At 42.0% G+C, this 21,091-nt stretch overlaps 1 protein-coding gene across 6 annotated transcripts in view; it reads right to left on the bottom strand.

Annotated features, from left to right (window-relative positions):
* LOC108571422 (tensin-1) overlaps window positions 1-21,091 on the bottom strand; it is a 116,711-nt gene that overhangs the window by 54,805 nt on the left and 40,815 nt on the right. The window contains exon 1 of one of the 6 annotated variants that reach the window (XM_017933456.1): window positions 17,644-17,981. The exons of the other annotated variants lie outside the window; for them this stretch is intronic. Coding sequence (XP_017788945.1) covers window positions 17,644-17,706 — 63 coding nt within the window. The 5' untranslated portion in view covers window positions 17,707-17,981. Of the gene's footprint in view, window positions 1-17,643; window positions 17,982-21,091 lie in introns of those variants that run through there. 6 annotated transcript variants of the gene reach the window in all.

Raw genomic sequence — 21,091 nt, 5'->3', positions numbered from 1 at the left:
CCCTTAGCCAGGCTCGCGACAGCGAGCTACTGTTCGAGTTGGTCATGGTTTTTTATCAATGGAAGACTCGTGGAACTATCACGACGTAGGATTCTCGGGAAATATATTATCTCGATGATCACACCGCCGTAATCGAATCATAGGAACACGACTACCCTAAGTTCTTTCACTCAGGATACACGCGAAGCTGTATCCTAGAAAACGAAATCTACGACAGATCGTTTCTAAAATTATTTCAATCTCTGTTCGTACAGCGAAACTGTCGTTCCTGTACCTTCGATCGTCAAAGGGTTAAATCTCTCTGTACATCTTTCTTTGAAACGTAACATTCGTTGCGAAGGATTTTAAAGATTGCAACAAGAAGATATCGTAAATGTGGCGTGAGCCACGTGTCGATTGCACGTCGTCGGCGCGAGTGGCGCGCTCGTTACGAATCGTTCCGCAACATCGGCCGACGCCTTCACCTCCACCACCTCCTGCCTTTTCCACGAGAAACCGCGAGAAGCAGTCCGCCCAACCGCGATGATTCATCGACGAAAATCTCGCCCGTTAATCTCTCCACGGCTGTCCAACGCGCTTTCGTTCACGTTTCCATCTCGCACCTCGTTCACGAACAGAAGAAGCGTTCGCACTTCTACTCCTCTACTATCCACATCCAACCATAGGAACTTCTTGTTCGTGCTAATTGAACCTTACTCCACCGTGTCGATCACCTCCACTTCGTTCTCCTCGAGCAACCGACACGCGTGGCACGCCTCCAGGTGTCATGATTAACTATCACACGGTCTACCAAAAATACTCGATCCACCTTATCAAGAATACTATCTATCTATCGATTTCTCCATCACAGAATTCTCTCACAGCCTCCTGTACACCTGTCTGCAACCTCAAGGTCACAGTATCTCTCCGAGCCACCCTCTATCGAGTCTTCCACGTTCTGTCAGCCCGTTTCGCGTCGAGTAGCCTTCGCAAAATCGACGCTGAGTGGTTCTTCAGGCACTGTGCTAGGTCCGTAAGGGTGTGTTGAAACGCGACACAGAGGTAGTCAGTGAAAAAATTGGGGAAGAAGGTTCCAAGGAGGAGAGAGGATCGCGCGACCTGGGTCAACCGGCACGAACGTCTGCGCCGCACGGGAGCCGCCCCGGCGCTGCGGCCGTACAGAGGGATGAAACCCTGCATCTCGCGAGCGGAGAACGTGAACGGGGCGAGGGGAAACACGGCACGTAACCATGGCGATGGGAAGCAGCGTCCCGAGGTTTCACGCAGGCTTGGTCCTGCGCCGCGGATTTCTACAGGATCGCGCGACCGCGTTTCCCGTTGCGCGGCACTAGGGTAAAAAGGGACGAGGAGGAGTTCGAGTAGGTCGAGTGCCACTCCCTGTAAATATAATTACCAAGCGAAATTGTCGCGCCCTGTGAAATTTCGATGCTCGTCGGGAATGTCGGCTGCTTCCTCTGACCAAGTGGGCTCTCTCTGCTTGCCGAGACCAAGCGCGAGGATCGTTCTGGGAAATTATCGTTTCGCGGGCTCATTTTCGAGAACTGTACTTCTGATTTCTTTTGCGGTGAATTTAGACTCTGATTGGGATTGGATTTATTTAGAAATTGTGCTTGGGGAAACTTCGTCTCGCGGGCTCATTTTGGAGAATTATATTCCTGATTCTTTAGGGGTGAATTTAGACTGTGATTGGGATTAGATTTACTTAGAAATTGTGCTTGGAAAAATTTCGTTTCGCAGGCTCGTTTTGGAGAATCGTCAACCTGATATTTTTCCAGTGAATTTAAACTGTGATTGGGATTGTATTTATTTGGAAATTGTGCTTGGAAAAATTTCGTTTCGCAGGCTCGTTTTGGAGAATCGTCAACCTGATATTTTTCGCAGTGAATTTAAACTGTGACTGAGATTAGATTTACTTAGAAATTGTGCTGAGGTATGTTTGCAAACGTTACAGAATACTTTGCATGTTTTATATCGTGGTTTATAGGCTCCCATGACACACGCGGTCACTGGGAAAATCATAAAGCAAGAAGTTAAGATCGACAGTAGATAATCTTACTATCGCTAATAAACCTCAATTTTGACTTGAAACATAGTTCCACGTCGTTGAACGAAAAATTACCACACACGAATCATGCATCATACACTTCACTATTAGATCAGATAGTACAACTTGAGCAGTTACTCGGTACACCTTCTATTTCCCAAGATTCGAAATTGTGTTCCAACAAATTCTCTCAAAAATAAAATCATCTTCGATATTTAAACCCACTCGAATATTTACCGATTTCGCTCTATTTCCATCTCACTCGATATCTCGAATAACAGTATCTACATTCCAAGAACAACTCTCAACGTGTCACAAGCTTCTCTCCCAACAAATCAACGTCACATCTAAGTATGACACGCTGAATTAAAGACCCAACGATATTCGAACTTTCGCGAACGGCGTAAAAATAGAAAATCACCACCCGACAAACGTTCCTCTAGGATAATAAAGCGTCTGATATCTCTCACTTCGATATCGGCTAAATGGCATTTTAAGTTTCGCTAGCGGCACTTGAGCAGTAGACAATGGTCGTTTCTTTTTCACGAATCGACGTAGACATTTAGCCGGGGTAAGAATTGAAATTAAATTGGCCACTGTCTGTTTCTGCCTCCAACAGACCGGACAACGGCGAAGGGGAGGGGACAGGGGATATATTTTACGAGACGATAAATCACCTTAACTAGCCCATAGGCCTCCGCGGGTAGAACACGTTTTACCAGGACTAGATGGCTGGATAAATAGATGGGTGTCCTTGTCTGGAGAGTGGCGCGCGAATAAAGATGCGAAACGTGGTAATTCAGATTCACGGTATCGATAATTTAAGTGGTAGCCACGAAAATACCAACTCTCGGGATAAATAAACCGCGATTTTTATCCACCGAGTTTCCGCAAAACGTGCCTGGCAATGTTTCAGTGCCTCGTATAAGCCTTTTCGAGCAACAAAGCGGTAAATCAACCGGCCAATTTTACATCTAAATTCCGAGAAACAGGCGCGAAACCGTTTATACCCGAGGAAAATTACACTTCTCCACGTATAATCTATTAGAAGTGAAACTATTACAACGCGAAATCCTCGCGAGTTATATACAGGTAGGTTATCGTTAGATTCCGATGTTTGGTAGTTTCAATAAAAAATAACAATTTTATTTTACTAAATTTTCTACACGAAATCTTACAAGTTCCAAAGCACTCAGTTTCTAGATACGTTCGGTCGTAGCGATGTTCAACTGCTCGCCTTTATCAAGGTTCGTAGGCCTTATTTTGGGGTAGTGGGAATACGGAAAGGTCCAGCGGTTTTGGGACTTGACGAATAACAGAGTACGACTCGGAGGTGACGAACAACTGTAGTATCGCAATTTTAGGAAAGCGTAGTTTTAAGAAACTGTGGCGAGCATAAAAGAGAAAGCGGGCGACGAGCGACGAAAGCAAGGCCCAACGAGAAAGACCCCGGCGACGAGAGGCCCACGAAGGGGCTGGCTATAAAGTACGGCGTGCGAGGGATGGAAGGACAGTGTTGTTTGCCGAGCAGGTTTTTTGCAGATTTTCCTGCTTATCACGCTTACTTAGCCGTTAGCTAAAACTAAAATTATGTGTACTAATGTATTTTATTTTCTTGCAGAGTGTAAGGAGTCACGTTCTACTGCAGACAACTCTTATCACCCCTTCTGCCACAACTTACAGACTTAAGTCTGATTGAAAAAAACAGATGGAAGGACAGTGTTGTCGGAAAAGTCGAGAGGCGTGAATAGAGGAAGCATGGGTCAAGATCTATTTATTTTTCTAAGTCCACATAACAGAGTATGACTCGGGGTTGATAGATAACGGTAAAGCGTGTTAGTAATTGTGTAAAAAGATAATTGTCGAGGGGTTACTAGGCGGTGGATATGAAATCCGTTCCTCGCGCCAATTTGACACACTTTTCCGGTTAAAAATTCTATTATTCGGCTATTTGTAGAAAAACTTTCTTCTTTATTTTCTGTATTTAATAAAAGAATTTACAAAATTAATTATCTATCTTTTCGTTTAATTGATTTTTTACCATTGTGTCAAACTAACACCGAGGGACCTATTAAGATGCAAAATTGAGGGACGGACGAGGGTTAAGGTTAGAGAAATGTCACCTTTCCGTTTCTTTTCCGAACGGTAACGCGTGGAGTAATGAAAATTCGTAACAAGAGTCGAAGGAAAGTAAGTTTGAACACTTGTCGCAAAAGGAACAATAGGTTTTTGCAGAAGGCAGCTGCAGAGAGTCGAACAAGAAGCGACATTTTAATACGAAGAATAGGTAATAAAGCAAACGTCGTCGCCAGCCGGACGGATTGCTTAGCTGGCGGTTCGAGTTTCGATTCGGAAACGCCGCCGCGCTTCTGTTCCCGGCCCTCCGGCTTGGAAACAGATGAAACTTTAAAAATGCAAATTCTCTCGCCGGGGGAATTCGCATATTAAATTCGAGCGTCTCCGCTGGTTCGTTCGCGGCGACGTTTAACCTTCTTCGATGCTAATTAGCCACGTCAACCGATGGAATAGAATTTTAGTCACGCGTGACACCGTGTTACGGGAGTGCCATTTCGAAAAAAGAGTCGCCGCTACAAGACGTTATAAAAGTAACTATGAATACGGAGACGTGAGCCTATTTGCTTGGAATGAGAGGAAAGGGGAATTAAATGCGGAGGAAAATTGTGAAACGTGAATGTATATAGAAACGGTTATATCGTTGAGTATTCTTACGGTTTTTTAAATACTGGATCACTTGGGTAAGCGTTAGAATACTCGTCGAACGTGAGGCAAGCCGAAACGATAATTAAAAAATTAAGATGCAAAATAAAAATTGTAAGAAATTTGTGAAGAAATAAAATTTAAACTGTATAATTCTTTCTGTACGTATATACCGGGTGTCTCGATGTTTACGAATGGAAGTTTAAACGAGAAGATACGAGAAATTTGAAGGGGAAGATTTGTGACAAAATATCGATAAAGAAATGTGTACCGGTGAAATTTTTATCGAATATCCTGGAGAAAATATGGGAAATAAAATTATTTGCGAGACGATAAATGTGTAGACAGACGAATATTATTGATAACGTTATCGAGTATTCTAAAAGTTGTACAAATAAGGATGTACCGGAGGGTCGATTAAACAGAAACACGTGTTAAATATAGACGTGACAGTTTGTCTGTATCGCGTGTAACGTAACGAACGAAATAATCAGAAGAGAGAAGAGCAAGCTGGTTCGGTAGAAAGACACCCGATTGGCTAATACCGGCTTAATTGACTTATGCCCCGTAACAAACCGCGCATTACGATTGAGAATCACGTCGAACAGCCAACGAGAGCACAGCTGCGGAGGAATCAGCTCTCTTGCTTCGACACAATCGTGACCGCGCTATGAGGAAAGAGTTAAAATAACATTGACGATCGGAGTCACGTCGCGTTACATTAATGGATAAATTGCGAAATTGTACGCTCTGGAGAGCGACCGGGCCTTTGGATATTCGAGGATTATCGAGTTATGTGAAATTATCGCGCGATATCTCCTTATAATTCGACGCTGCTCGCTCTGTTTCTGTGTGTACGAAAAAAAAGAAGAAGAAATTTCTCCTCGTTTCGCCTACTTTGAGAAGATTGTTGCGAAGTCTATTTTAGTTTGCGGTTCTCTTTCATGGTTTTGAAATCGCTGAGGTAGATCTGGTTCTGTTTTTGCATTCTTGGTGGTTTAGGATTATTTAGGAAATCTTGAGGGATGTATTGATATGAATTTAGATATTTTGGGAATTTGAAAATTTAGGGATTCGGGGATTTGAGAATTCGAAACTTTAGGGATTCGGAAATAGTAGAATTCGAAAATTTAGGGATTCGGAAATTTGAGAATTCGAAACTTTAGGGATTCGGAAGTTTCAGAATTCGAAACTTTAGGGATTCGGAAGTTTCAGAATTCGAAACATTAGGGATTCGGAAATTTTAGAATTCGAAACTTTAGGGATTCGGAAACATTAGAATTCGAAACTTTAGGGATTCGGAAATTTCATAATTCGAAACTTTAGGGATTCGGAAATATTAGAATTCGAAACTTTAGGGATTCGGAAGTTTGAGAATTCGAAACTTTAGGGATTCGGAAGTTTCAGAATTCGAAACATTAGCGATTCGGAAGTTTCAGAATTCGAAACATTAGCGATTCGGAAGTTTCAGAATTCGAAACATTAGCGATTCGGAAGTTTCAGAATTCGAAACATTAGCGATTCGGAAGTTTCAGAATTCGAAACATTAGCGATTCGGAAGTTTCAGAATTCGAAACATTAGCGATTCGGAAGTTTCAGAATTCGAAACATTAGCGATTCGGAAGTTTCAGAATTCGAAACATTAGCGATTCGGAAGTTTCAGAATTCGAAACATTAGCGATTCGGAAGTTTCAGAATTCGAAACATTAGCGATTCGGAAGTTTCAGAATTCGAAACATTAGCGATTCGGAAGTTTCAGAATTCGAAACATTAGCGATTCGGAAGTTTCAGAATTCGAAACATTAGCGATTCGGAAGTTTCAGAATTCGAAACATTAGCGATTCGGAAGTTTCAGAATTCGAAACATTAGCGATTCGGAAGTTTCAGAATTCGAAACATTAGCGATTCGGAAGTTTCAGAATTCGAAACATTAGCGATTCGGAAGTTTCAGAATTCGAAACATTAGCGATTCGGAAGTTTCAGAATTCGAAACATTAGCGATTCGGAAGTTTCAGAATTCGAAACATTAGCGATTCGGAAGTTTCAGAATTCGAAACATTAGCGATTCGGAAGTTTCAGAATTCGAAACATTAGCGATTCGGAAGTTTCAGAATTCGAAACATTAGCGATTCGGAAGTTTCAGAATTCGAAACATTAGCGATTCGGAAGTTTCAGAATTCGAAACATTAGCGATTCGGAAGTTTCAGAATTCGAAACATTAGCGATTCGGAAGTTTCAGAATTCGAAACATTAGCGATTCGGAAGTTTCAGAATTCGAAACATTAGCGATTCGGAAGTTTCAGAATTCGAAACATTAGCGATTCGGAAGTTTCAGAATTCGAAACATTAGCGATTCGGAAGTTTCAGAATTCGAAACATTAGCGATTCGGAAGTTTCAGAATTCGAAACATTAGCGATTCGGAAGTTTCAGAATTCGAAACATTAGCGATTCGGAAGTTTCAGAATTCGAAACATTAGCGATTCGGAAGTTTCAGAATTCGAAACATTAGCGATTCGGAAGTTTCAGAATTCGAAACATTAGCGATTCGGAAGTTTCAGAATTCGAAACATTAGCGATTCGGAAGTTTCAGAATTCGAAACATTAGCGATTCGGAAGTTTCAGAATTCGAAACATTAGCGATTCGGAAGTTTCAGAATTCGAAACATTAGCGATTCGGAAGTTTCAGAATTCGAAACATTAGCGATTCGGAAGTTTCAGAATTCGAAACATTAGCGATTCGGAAGTTTCAGAATTCGAAACATTAGCGATTCGGAAGTTTCAGAATTCGAAACATTAGCGATTCGGAAGTTTCAGAATTCGAAACATTAGCGATTCGGAAGTTTCAGAATTCGAAACATTAGCGATTCGGAAGTTTCAGAATTCGAAACATTAGCGATTCGGAAGTTTCAGAATTCGAAACATTAGCGATTCGGAAGTTTCAGAATTCGAAACATTAGCGATTCGGAAGTTTCAGAATTCGAAACATTAGCGATTCGGAAGTTTCAGAATTCGAAACATTAGCGATTCGGAAGTTTCAGAATTCGAAACATTAGCGATTCGGAAGTTTCAGAATTCGAAACATTAGCGATTCGGAAGTTTCAGAATTCGAAACATTAGCGATTCGGAAGTTTCAGAATTCGAAACATTAGCGATTCGGAAGTTTCAGAATTCGAAACATTAGCGATTCGGAAGTTTCAGAATTCGAAACATTAGCGATTCGGAAGTTTCAGAATTCGAAACATTAGCGATTCGGAAGTTTCAGAATTCGAAACATTAGCGATTCGGAAGTTTCAGAATTCGAAACATTAGCGATTCGGAAGTTTCAGAATTCGAAACATTAGCGATTCGGAAGTTTCAGAATTCGAAACATTAGCGATTCGGAAGTTTCAGAATTCGAAACATTAGCGATTCGGAAGTTTCAGAATTCGAAACATTAGCGATTCGGAAGTTTCAGAATTCGAAACATTAGCGATTCGGAAGTTTCAGAATTCGAAACATTAGCGATTCGGAAGTTTCAGAATTCGAAACATTAGCGATTCGGAAGTTTCAGAATTCGAAACATTAGCGATTCGGAAGTTTCAGAATTCGAAACATTAGCGATTCGGAAGTTTCAGAATTCGAAACATTAGCGATTCGGAAGTTTCAGAATTCGAAACATTAGCGATTCGGAAGTTTCAGAATTCGAAACATTAGCGATTCGGAAGTTTCAGAATTCGAAACATTAGCGATTCGGAAGTTTCAGAATTCGAAACATTAGCGATTCGGAAGTTTCAGAATTCGAAACATTAGCGATTCGGAAGTTTCAGAATTCGAAACATTAGCGATTCGGAAGTTTCAGAATTCGAAACATTAGCGATTCGGAAGTTTCAGAATTCGAAACATTAGCGATTCGGAAGTTTCAGAATTCGAAACATTAGCGATTCGGAAGTTTCAGAATTCGAAACATTAGCGATTCGGAAGTTTCAGAATTCGAAACATTAGCGATTCGGAAGTTTCAGAATTCGAAACATTAGCGATTCGGAAGTTTCAGAATTCGAAACATTAGCGATTCGGAAGTTTCAGAATTCGAAACATTAGCGATTCGGAAGTTTCAGAATTCGAAACATTAGCGATTCGGAAGTTTCAGAATTCGAAACATTAGCGATTCGGAAGTTTCAGAATTCGAAACATTAGCGATTCGGAAGTTTCAGAATTCGAAACATTAGCGATTCGGAAGTTTCAGAATTCGAAACATTAGCGATTCGGAAGTTTCAGAATTCGAAACATTAGCGATTCGGAAGTTTCAGAATTCGAAACATTAGCGATTCGGAAGTTTCAGAATTCGAAACATTAGCGATTCGGAAGTTTCAGAATTCGAAACATTAGCGATTCGGAAGTTTCAGAATTCGAAACATTAGCGATTCGGAAGTTTCAGAATTCGAAACATTAGCGATTCGGAAGTTTCAGAATTCGAAACATTAGCGATTCGGAAGTTTCAGAATTCGAAACATTAGCGATTCGGAAGTTTCAGAATTCGAAACATTAGCGATTCGGAAGTTTCAGAATTCGAAACATTAGCGATTCGGAAGTTTCAGAATTCGAAACATTAGCGATTCGGAAGTTTCAGAATTCGAAACATTAGCGATTCGGAAGTTTCAGAATTCGAAACATTAGCGATTCGGAAGTTTCAGAATTCGAAACATTAGCGATTCGGAAGTTTCAGAATTCGAAACATTAGCGATTCGGAAGTTTCAGAATTCGAAACATTAGCGATTCGGAAGTTTCAGAATTCGAAACATTAGCGATTCGGAAGTTTCAGAATTCGAAACATTAGCGATTCGGAAGTTTCAGAATTCGAAACATTAGCGATTCGGAAGTTTCAGAATTCGAAACATTAGCGATTCGGAAGTTTCAGAATTCGAAACATTAGCGATTCGGAAGTTTCAGAATTCGAAACATTAGCGATTCGGAAGTTTCAGAATTCGAAACATTAGCGATTCGGAAGTTTCAGAATTCGAAACATTAGCGATTCGGAAGTTTCAGAATTCGAAACATTAGCGATTCGGAAGTTTCAGAATTCGAAACATTAGCGATTCGGAAGTTTCAGAATTCGAAACATTAGCGATTCGGAAGTTTCAGAATTCGAAACATTAGCGATTCGGAAGTTTCAGAATTCGAAACATTAGCGATTCGGAAGTTTCAGAATTCGAAACATTAGCGATTCGGAAGTTTCAGAATTCGAAACATTAGCGATTCGGAAGTTTCAGAATTCGAAACATTAGCGATTCGGAAGTTTCAGAATTCGAAACATTAGCGATTCGGAAGTTTCAGAATTCGAAACATTAGCGATTCGGAAGTTTCAGAATTCGAAACATTAGCGATTCGGAAGTTTCAGAATTCGAAACATTAGCGATTCGGAAGTTTCAGAATTCGAAACATTAGCGATTCGGAAGTTTCAGAATTCGAAACATTAGCGATTCGGAAGTTTCAGAATTCGAAACATTAGCGATTCGGAAGTTTCAGAATTCGAAACATTAGCGATTCGGAAGTTTCAGAATTCGAAACATTAGCGATTCGGAAGTTTCAGAATTCGAAACATTAGCGATTCGGAAGTTTCAGAATTCGAAACATTAGCGATTCGGAAGTTTCAGAATTCGAAACATTAGCGATTCGGAAGTTTCAGAATTCGAAACATTAGCGATTCGGAAGTTTCAGAATTCGAAACATTAGCGATTCGGAAGTTTCAGAATTCGAAACATTAGCGATTCGGAAGTTTCAGAATTCGAAACATTAGCGATTCGGAAGTTTCAGAATTCGAAACATTAGCGATTCGGAAGTTTCAGAATTCGAAACATTAGCGATTCGGAAGTTTCAGAATTCGAAACATTAGCGATTCGGAAGTTTCAGAATTCGAAACATTAGCGATTCGGAAGTTTCAGAATTCGAAACATTAGCGATTCGGAAGTTTCAGAATTCGAAACATTAGCGATTCGGAAGTTTCAGAATTCGAAACATTAGGGATTCGGAAATATTAGGATTCGAAACTTTAGGGATTCGGAAGTTTGAGAATTCGAAACTTTAGGGATTCGGAAGTTTCAGAATTCGAAACTGTAGGGATTCGGAAGTTTCAGAATTCGAAACATTAGGGATTCGGAAATTTTAGAATTCGAAACTTTAGGGATTCGGAAACATTAGAATTCGAAACTTTAGGGATTCGGAAATTTCATAATTCGAAACTTTAGGGATTCGGAAATTTCAGAATTCGAAACTTTAGGGATTCGGAAGTTTCAGAATTCGAAACTTTAGGGATTCGGAAGTTTGAGAATTCGAAACATTAGGGATTCGGAAGTTTCAGAATTCGAAACATTAGCGATTCGGAAGTTTCAGAATTCGAAACATTAGCGATTCGGAAGTTTCAGAATTCGAAACTTTAGGGATTCGGAAGTTTCAGAATTCGAAAACTTTAGGGATTCGGAAATATTAGAATTCGAAAACTTTGAAAATTCGAATATTCGAAAATTTGAAATTTAAAAAAGGTCAGAGGGCCGAGAACGTGTGAAAGAACATTCCGATCTCCTATAACGGACGTGTCCAAGTCATCTATTCGAGACCTGAGACGAATGCAAAGAGGAAACAACACTCTGCAGCATCGGTCGCATCCTTGACTCAAAGCAGGATGCTTCGGGCTCATACGTGAGCCAGTCCACCTAATGACCGATTGCTTACGCAACGTCTCGGTTTTTACAGGAACGTGCAAACACTTTTTCTTTCTACTAAACACCGCTCGGTGACGAGTTCTCCTATGACCTCACAGGAAGTGACAACCTTCACAAACGTTCATCGTTATAAATACCCATACGTATATACATAAGTCTGCACGATTCACGCATGCAAAATACACCAAGTAGAAAGCTGGTTTTCCTTTTCTCTCCTTTGTCGCGGCGTTTACGTAAACGTACGATCACCGTAAGCGCAATATAATGCGCGATAGTGATCGTGAAGAGCGCGAAGGGAGCACGCGCCTTATCTTCGAAGCTCCTCTTTATCTTCTTGACCTATGATCCCTCGCGCGAACCAGCCGGTTATACCCCTCTTTTCTCGATCTCGGTTGCGGGCACGATCGTCGTCTTAGAAATTTATGAACCTGTGACAAATTACTTTATTCCTCTGTCCCTTCTGTCCTACTGAAGAGAACCAGAAGAAGAAAAAATAATCTCTCAACTAAAGATCGTAAATTTCACGACAATCCTCTAAATAAACCTATTCCTAGAAATGCGATATTTTCACAAAACATGGAATCTATTCGAAGCAATTTTGCCCGGCACGCTTAGAAACACTGACCGCTTAATTGTTTTGCGGAATGGTGTTACTCTATCTTCTCTTAATTGAAGCAAATACACACACGCGCTATTCTTCAACATTCTCCTCAATTACTCCGTTAACAGCACTTTCCATTTTCTTAACGTACAAAGGAACACGTTAACTGTATCTGCCGGTGTACGTATACAGAGGGATTAAAACGGTGTCAAAGTTAAATTGCACGGGTAAAAGCGAGCATTCGTTTCTAAGAGAAATTAGAACTGCGGAAAAGAGAAACCGAGAGGAGCACGTTCAAGAAGGCAAACGAATAAATGATTTCCAAGATTCGAGATTAGATTACTACCTGGTGGAAACTGGACAGAGGCAACGGGACTTCGGCGAAAAGTTCATAGGTGGCTAACTCGGATGCCCGGTAAACCGAATCGTTCCCTCGTTCGCGATGCTGGTTTCGATTCCTGCTCTCCTGGACCATTGCCAGATGTCGAAATTTCCTTCTCTGTAAACTTCGCGAACCGACCGTTTCTTGTGTGGTCGCGGAAAGAAACGAGAGAAAAAAAGGTACGCTCGAGGGAAGTTTCTTTATTAAGCTCCGCAGTGGAAACTCCTTCCAGATGGATGTTACGTAGTAGACTGGGATCACGACCCACTTGAAGGTGTTCGTGAATTCTCTTCACGTTCGATTCGACGCAGAAAACTGCTGGAATAGCTTGCAGACAATGTACCGAAACTTGGTGAATTCTTCTTCTCCCTTTCCCTCGACTTAACGAATCATTTGTACACCGAATAAATTCTGCTCTGCAGAATTTCGCTAATTCGTTCATCGAACCGACGAGTTGATTTGAAAATATTTTATCTTCCCGGTGAAAGATTTGAATATCCGGCCGGATCGTTGTTATTTCGCACATTTCCTATCCCTGTTTGCTTCGAGTTCAGAATTTTCTTATCAGAAAACTACTAAAATTGGACGATGAAGCAGACGACAATTGTGGTTATTGGCACAAGGGTTGAACAGCCCGTTAAATACGAAAAGAAAAGAAGCTACGCGGAGTAATTTTTTTCAAGTGATATTTATCTGTCAGGTTGACGTCACCGGGCAGAAATGTTTTCGTACGAGACGTCTAATGCCCTCAAATTGACTAGCTTTTCAAGCTAAAGCGGTGCCGATAAATCAGACCCCGTTCTAACCGGCGATAGTAATGACGGTGTTTTCGACGGTGATTTATTAAATTCGCGGCGGGCAAACAGCGTGTCAACAATAGTTGCTACACTGGTTTTATTCGCGGAGGGCCTCCGCGACGTCGCTGCCACTCGAGCACGGAAATGTACGCTGTTCTGGGACGATTGAAAAAAATCCAGGATTAGATTGCATGAATTAGTACGGCATCTGGTGAACACACATAGAGAAGCGTGTCTCGCTTGTTTCCCTTTGATGCATTGCACCACCGTGTGCACACACGAATGGTAGAATTAGCTTGTCACAATCTAGCTGAAACGGCGTAAACGTTGTGACCTGATAAATCTCAGCTGTTCTATTCGAAAAGAAACTAGAAAGCAAAATTCACAAGTGTAAAATTGAAAAGTACAGCCACGGAATATTTCGCGAAATACTATCGAGTTTCTATTTTATTCGCGTTACGAGTAATGAGCGATACGATAAGCGCTCTATAGAGGCAACCGAGAGGATGATTGAACCGACGAGAAAAATCGACGTCGACAAAGCGTCCCCCGTCTTTCGAATAACACCGTTATCAACTTCCTGATATACAAAGCCCCCGTGTGAGTTGGCGATTTCAATGAAAAGCTCGCTCTCCTGCGTCGTAACGCGTTCTCTCTCCCTCTATCGTCCGGCAAAGAGGAGAGAGCTTATAACGAAACGATATAAACGAGACACGTTCATAAATTTCTCTATCCGGCGAATGAAAGAGAAGAAAAGGGAAGGAAATAAAACTGTTGACGAGCTGAACGTAGGATATATACGTAGAAGAAGATGGAAGAATTCTCGATGTTATTGAATCAAGCAACTCGTTGCAATAGGTGCAATAAAATTGCGCGTATCGCGTGCATGCATTGGGAACCAGATACGTCGCGTCAAGTCGATGAACTTGAGGACTCAACGAACTGGTACCGGCGCGAACAGGACCATACACGTGCTAAACTGGTTTTCTCGCCGGTGCTCTTCGATTCCGTCTGTTATAGTACAGTAATCGACCGCGACATTAGGCGTACCACACGGGGACCCAAACGAACAAATCGAGGCAAATCGTTCGCGATCTTAGCCTCCTTCTCGCACCGCCACTTTTCGAAGAACCATCGAAGGACCATCAATTAGCACAGCCCGGCGACAACTTGTCGTTCGTGATCGTAAATAAACGCCTCCACGTTCACCCAACAACGAGAGACCCGTCTACACCCTCCAGCCTACGCAGGATCCATCGGCCAGGAACCTTCGTTGTCCACTTCATATTTGAACACGCTCTTCGATGTATCTCTTTTTTTCCAAGGATTGCTCCTCCTCGAGTGCCACTAATGAAACTGGCTGACACGACCGTGTTTGGGTAGATACTTTGAACGAACGTAAATAAAAGAACACGTGTCTCTTGTGTGTGTAATTCGGAGGCAGATGAAACGGGGAAAAATGTTTGTGCAAACGAAGGTTTGTTGTTTAATTTTTCAGAGTTTGTGGGGGAGTATTGGTGTTGCAAGCGTAGTGTGAAAAATTGTATGCGTGGTTATAAGGGGTGAATTTAGGGAGGAAACGAAATTTGGAGGGGAATTTTGAGAGCACTGACGCCATGAAAAATAATATGCGTAATTACAAGGGATGAATTTACCGAGAAAATAAAATTGAAATAATGGAAAAATATAGAAAGTACGGTAAAGTTCGGAAAGTGAAAGAAAAAGGTGGTTAAAACAACCGTCCCTCCGTCGTTCATAAAATCAACCCCAAGTTAGGGTGCGAAAGATCGTTCGCACCGCATTCCGTCCATCGAGCTCTCGCACGCCCAGTTCTCGCATTACGCTTACACATGATACATGTGTACTTCCGTGAAAGAGTCACTCGACGCCGCACTCTTTTCGCCTTAACTCCAACGCCTGGCAAAAGCTTCCTGATTCTCGCGTTTCCCTCGCGGCGATTTCACGCGGACGCGCCGTGAAATACGCGATTTGGCACGAACCACGAACGTCGACGATCCGATAGAACCGATAAATCGAGCGGCAATGCGGATTAATCGATCGAGGTGTGGCTTCGAGTGGTTCGATCTCATTGCCCTTTTCCAATCTGCTTGCTTTTCAGTTCGATTAACAGCCACAGATACACATACACGTATATACACACACATACACGGTTCGATTAAGCTTAATTCCCCCCTACTAATGCACGCTATAATCTGAAATTATAGAATGTTTAAACGTGGCTCGAATCACTGGCAACCTCTTCTCGTAATTCAATTTAACCGAGCGGCAAGTTATAATTTACTTTCTGTAATGTGGTTTCCGCCGCGAGTTTCAACCGTGGACGGTCGGCTGGTGAACACCGGCCGCTTAATTTGTTCAAGAACTTGTAACTATCTTGCGCCGACACGTTCCTCTCCCAGTTAATTGTCAGTCGGCTGCTTTCAGCAGCACGGACGGGAGCAACTTTCGGCCGGAAACTCGGGTTTCTTCGATTTCGAGACGGGGAAGGCTGAGTTACGGGACGGTACCTTTCTAGACGGTTTCGATACTTTTTCACGTAAATTACAACGAAACGCGGAACGCTTCAACGGTGGATATTGAAATTTCTCAGGGATTCCGCGTGGAACAAACCTCGATTATCGTGTAAGCGCTAAATATAGTACACTGGCGGACACGTGAAACAGCTTTAGGCTCGTCATCTATGAAAGAAATTATCAATCATTCTGTGTGGATATTGGAAGCTGGAATTTTGCATGAAATAGAATTTCTACGAGCCTCGTTTAAAAAACCTTGCTTCTATTATTCAGAATTGTTTATTCAACGATATTCGTTTATTTCGAGAAACGTTAACGTTGAAATTAATTCACGGCGGCATGCATTATTAATAGTTAATATACAAATTCACGTAGTGCAGCAATATGTTCGGATGCACTAAGTTAAATTACCACAAAATGTCAAGGGAATGAAATCAACGAGTAAATATTCCCTATAGAGTAAATATGCAACATTTCATCCCGATAGATGAAAGGTGTTACGAGTTAACAGGGGACATACTAATTCATCCGTTTCACATTCGTCAAATTTTTCTCACGCTAACTCAAACAACCTTACAGGAGGTAAGCAGGTGAGCAGAAAATGCAAGAGACGGAAAAAAAAAGATTTATTTACAAATCGGGTTAAAGAGCACCGTTCTTCGCGTGGGAAGTTAGGCGCCCCCCGCGAGCAAAGTTTCGAAATTGGCGTTCTCCGGATTCGAGGCACGGGGAATTTAATATGCGCCTGGCGCAAACCACGTTCGACTGCGAAACGAGAAATGCGACACACGCGTTTATGGTATCTAATCGACGAATGACAGACATTTCCATGGGTTTTGCTCGCCGCGTGTGTAGAAACACGCGGTCGCTTGAAAATTCCGCGACGGCCGGGTAAACGCGTTCGCTGCGATAAAGCCGAACCGAGAATAGACAAATGACGCAAGGCGCCGGGAGGTCGCGATATTTGTTCGATACATATTCGCGAATCGCGCGAGGAAGTGCGTTCTGCGGAAACAATGCTATCCTAGATTCCCTCGAATATTTCTCGCGAATAACGAACCTCTCGTATGGCCTACAGCGACAGCCATGACCGGGAAATGATTTAAAATGATAAATAGTAACTTGTGACGTCTTGGAAGTATTGTACTCCAAATTTTAATCTTTCAGTCCGAATATTTGTTTTCTTTTTAATTTGGAATATTGAACGAGGACAGTTGGGCCGAGCACTCGAATTCATAATGCATAAATACACGTCAGAGATCTCAAGAGGCAAACGTGTCAACAAGTAATCAATGGTTTCATAATGCCAATGGTTTCATAACCACGTCGATATAAATGTTTACATATCCATGAGTGGCTTGGAAAAAGTTTCGAGAAAGCCTGCTCTCGAGCTTGTATTCAAATGAGTGCTTGACAGTTTTAAGGCTCTGCATACGTAAAAGCTGAATTGACGAGATGTTATCTCTCTAATCCTATCAGTTCCATTAAATACAATGATGGAAAATAATCCACGCTACAGACTCAATAAGAAGGAAAAGAAAAAAATACAAATCTAGAACCGGTGAAGCATTAAGGAAAAGATGATTCTTCCTTTCAACGGACAGCCACGGTGAATATTCCACTATTTTTACACGCCCCGACACATTCCACGGAATATTTCGCGCGGTCATAGAATGTTCATCCAAGTAATCTCTATTTCAAGCCTGTTACACGACAGAGAAATTTCTCGGGGCAACGTTGCATCGCGTCGTTCACGCGGGACGAAACCTCCGTCGTTAATTATTCCCTCGTTTAAACCCGTCAACGGCGTCGGCCGACTCGCTCCCTCCGGTCGATTCGAAATTCGTCCTGGAAACTGTGCAAAAACTCACCGTGTACGCGACGTGATAGTTCCGTTGATGCACGTCGCCGTGACACTGAACGGTCGACAGCATGTTGACAGCTGTCAGACACGAAAGAACTGGCGGATGATCGATCTTGGTGCGCGGTAAAACTCAGTCCAACACTAACAGGATCAACGATCGTTCGGCCATCATTTTCGATCGCACCGTTCCATCGATTCGATCATCGCTCCTTTGCCATGCAACCAGAAATACATACTCGTACCGACGATTTCGCACATCGTTCTTCGAAGACTGATTAAGAAAGGGGACGTTCGTTTCTTTAGAGGGGGCCACGAGGAGGATGGACGAGAAACTGTCAAAAGTGCAGGTTAGACCGAAACGACGAGGCAGCGAAAGGACGCGGCACGTTCGATGGCAAAAGCCGACGGAACTCGAATGGAGCTCGTGTCTTTCGGATCACGCACGGAACGTATAGGTTTAGGTAGACGGAATGCGCTTGCGCGGTGCCCCAAGAGACCACGCTTGGTCTCTCCTTGTTCTCCAGTTCTTTCTCCCTGGTCTTTCTTCGCTCGTCCTTCCTCTCGTAGCCCACGGTGATCGCCGAATCGATCGACACGCTCGATATTACAATCCTTTTCCCCCCTATCGTATCTTCAGAGCGAATGTTGCCAAGTGGACAACGTACATGTGTATTCGATTTTGACGTACTTCGAATATTCGGTGTTGTCCCCTTTGAAAAATGAACGTCTCACGACGAATGTTTTGATATTCTTGGATCTCCTGAAATTTTATGGAAATTCTTTCGCTTCGAATGTTTTATTTCGCTTGGTATATCCGTGGGAAGAGCGAGATATTTTGACTGAGAGGACGGACGATGTTTGTCTAGGGAAGAATTCTTCAACGAGGCAGAATTTAAATCCCATTTTAACGAGGAAAACTGGCGATGGTAAACAGACGTTATTCATTCAGCCTGTTTCCCGAGAGTTTTATATCGGTATCACTTGGGACGAACCTGTTCCTCTGCAGGAAGCATTCTCCCGAAGAGGTTGTTTGCTTTCCGTAAACGTGAAAAACGAACTAGCATTCTAGCATCAAAATTGGCGTTTGACGTTTTAAGAGAGATGAAAAACGATCGAACTTCAAAAGATCCAACGTTTCAGAGCGAAACTTTCCCCGAAAATCTGGGTGAACTTGAAGCAACGTGTACCTTAAAATAGAAACAGATAAATCATGGCCAATGGCGCCAATTTCATCGTGCAGATTACTCGTGGAATTTTACAGAACGGATATTTACAATACGGAAAGTGTCGTAAATCATCGAAACGGAATTAAAACGCGAGAAAATTCGAAACGATCGTGTATTGCGACGGTATATGCAAATGGCGTCAGAAAAAAAGAGTAATATCGTGAATAAAAAGCATAGGATTCTCGGTAATGATTATACCTTCTTGCATCACGAGACAATTATAGTTAACAATTCATTCCTGACCGTTTTCGTCACTTTTATCGATAAGTACAATCTTGCGTTGGTAGCACTGAAATCTAGGGGCTTTATTTTTGAAAAATCGCGAATTGGTACGTCTGCAATCCAGAGAATTCCATTTTTGGACATTTATGGATTTTTATTTTGGAAAATCTTGAGTTATTACTCCTAAAATTTATGGATTTTTATCTTTGGGAAATCCTGGGTTGGTACCACTGAGATCTAGAGGCTTTATTATTCAAAAATCCTGAGTTGGTACGTCTGCAATCCAGAGAATTTTATTTTTAAAAATTTATAGATTTTTATTTTTGAAAAATCCTAAGTTGGTGCCCGAGAAATTTCGGGTCTTTTATTTTTTAAAGATCTCTCTGTCGTGTCATCGTCGTCCTTGATCCTCGATCGAGCTCCGATTGGACGCAATTGATCAATGGCGCCTTCGTTAATTCACGAAAACTGGTCCTTATCTGGCTGCCTTCTTCACGCCGCTTCATCGTTCTCGACAAGTCATCCTCGATAATCAACGAAACACAAGATACCGGGGCCACTTTGGACACGATCAACGCGCGAAATTCATTTCGTGAATTTAATCGAACGAGCTACTTCAATTCGTCGGGACGGGCGAACAGGTGGGCGATTTAACCGTGATACGATTAACCGAACCCTTCGATCTTGCATCGGTAATTTGAATACCTTGCTCGATTATTGCACGCTCCAAACGATGTTGCCCCAGTTCTCCATGTCCACGTATATTTCAACGCGAATTCTCATAGTTAACGAAGGCAATTTGAAGAAAAAAGGGAGCAGTGGAGAATTCGTATAATTCGTAGCGACGTTACCGTTTAAAAATTAAGCAAGTGTCATTCTGTTGTACGTTCGAACATTTTTATCTGGAATTTTGAAAAAACATTTATTCGATATTTAAATGGCGAAGTGATTCACGGTAGCAGCCGGTATTAAATTCAAATTTCCCTGCATGTATCGAATCGTATGGGTTGTTGCATGTAAAATCTTGCCTAGAAAATATCAGCGTTCAATTCGAGTGGAAATTCAGTATGCAATTTCTCGAAACAGTATCGGATTAACCACACTCTGTCCCAGTTACGCGATAAACGTTTCACCCTGGCAGTAGCGAGGGTTAAAACCGCGCGCAACAATGGGGAACAGGAACGAAATGCCACGTTAATAACATCGTCGAACACTTCCAACCCATTTCTCGTAGGCATCGTATTAATAGAACTCGATCGCTGTTTGCCCGCGCCGATAACAATAATAATCGTGATTGTGTTAAAAAACGCACGCACTGTACTCGTGTTTCGCCACCCACGCAGTTTACCCAGGAAGGAAAAGAAGGATAAACGAAACGAGAATGCATGGTAAATGGACGAATGTATCGAACGACATCGATTAAAAGGAAAAGAAAGAGAGAGAGAGAGAGAGATCTCCACCCATTCGAATTCTTTATCGGGTTGAAGAATCTCCGGTGTAATTAGAAGACACCGAGGAGACGCGTGCAAGGGAAGATAGCCGGTTTCCAGATGAGCCACGCCATTGGAAGGAAACATTCGAAATGGCCGAATGATACTTTACGACAGGTTTAAATCTCTTTTATGCATATTGATGTCGCGGCAACGAAACGAACGCCCGTGTTCTCGTCCCCCGTGCAATTTTCGGCATCGGTATTTATTAGGAACGATAGGAGCGTAAGGAGGCTGTAATTTAGAGTGCTAGTGTTACGCGGGGGATAAATATTTGAGGATTGGGTCTTTGGGAGATTTGAGATTCTGGGAAATTGCGGAGTCGAATATATGAGGGATCGGAAATTTGAGAATTTGGAAAAGTTGGGGACTGAGAAATATTGGGAATTTGGAAAATTTGAGAGCTCGGAAAAATTGAGGACTCAAAAATTTGAGGACTCGAAAATTTTAAGATCCGGAAATTTTAAGACTCGGAAATTTGAGATCTCGAAAATTTGAGGACTCCGAAATTTGAAGG

Source organism: Habropoda laboriosa, unplaced genomic scaffold (assembly GCF_001263275.1).
Source record: "Habropoda laboriosa isolate 0110345459 unplaced genomic scaffold, ASM126327v1 scaffold57, whole genome shotgun sequence".
Classification (NCBI taxonomy): domain Eukaryota; kingdom Metazoa; phylum Arthropoda; class Insecta; order Hymenoptera; family Apidae; genus Habropoda; species Habropoda laboriosa.
This window is presented reverse-complemented; position numbering and strand designations above follow the sequence as displayed.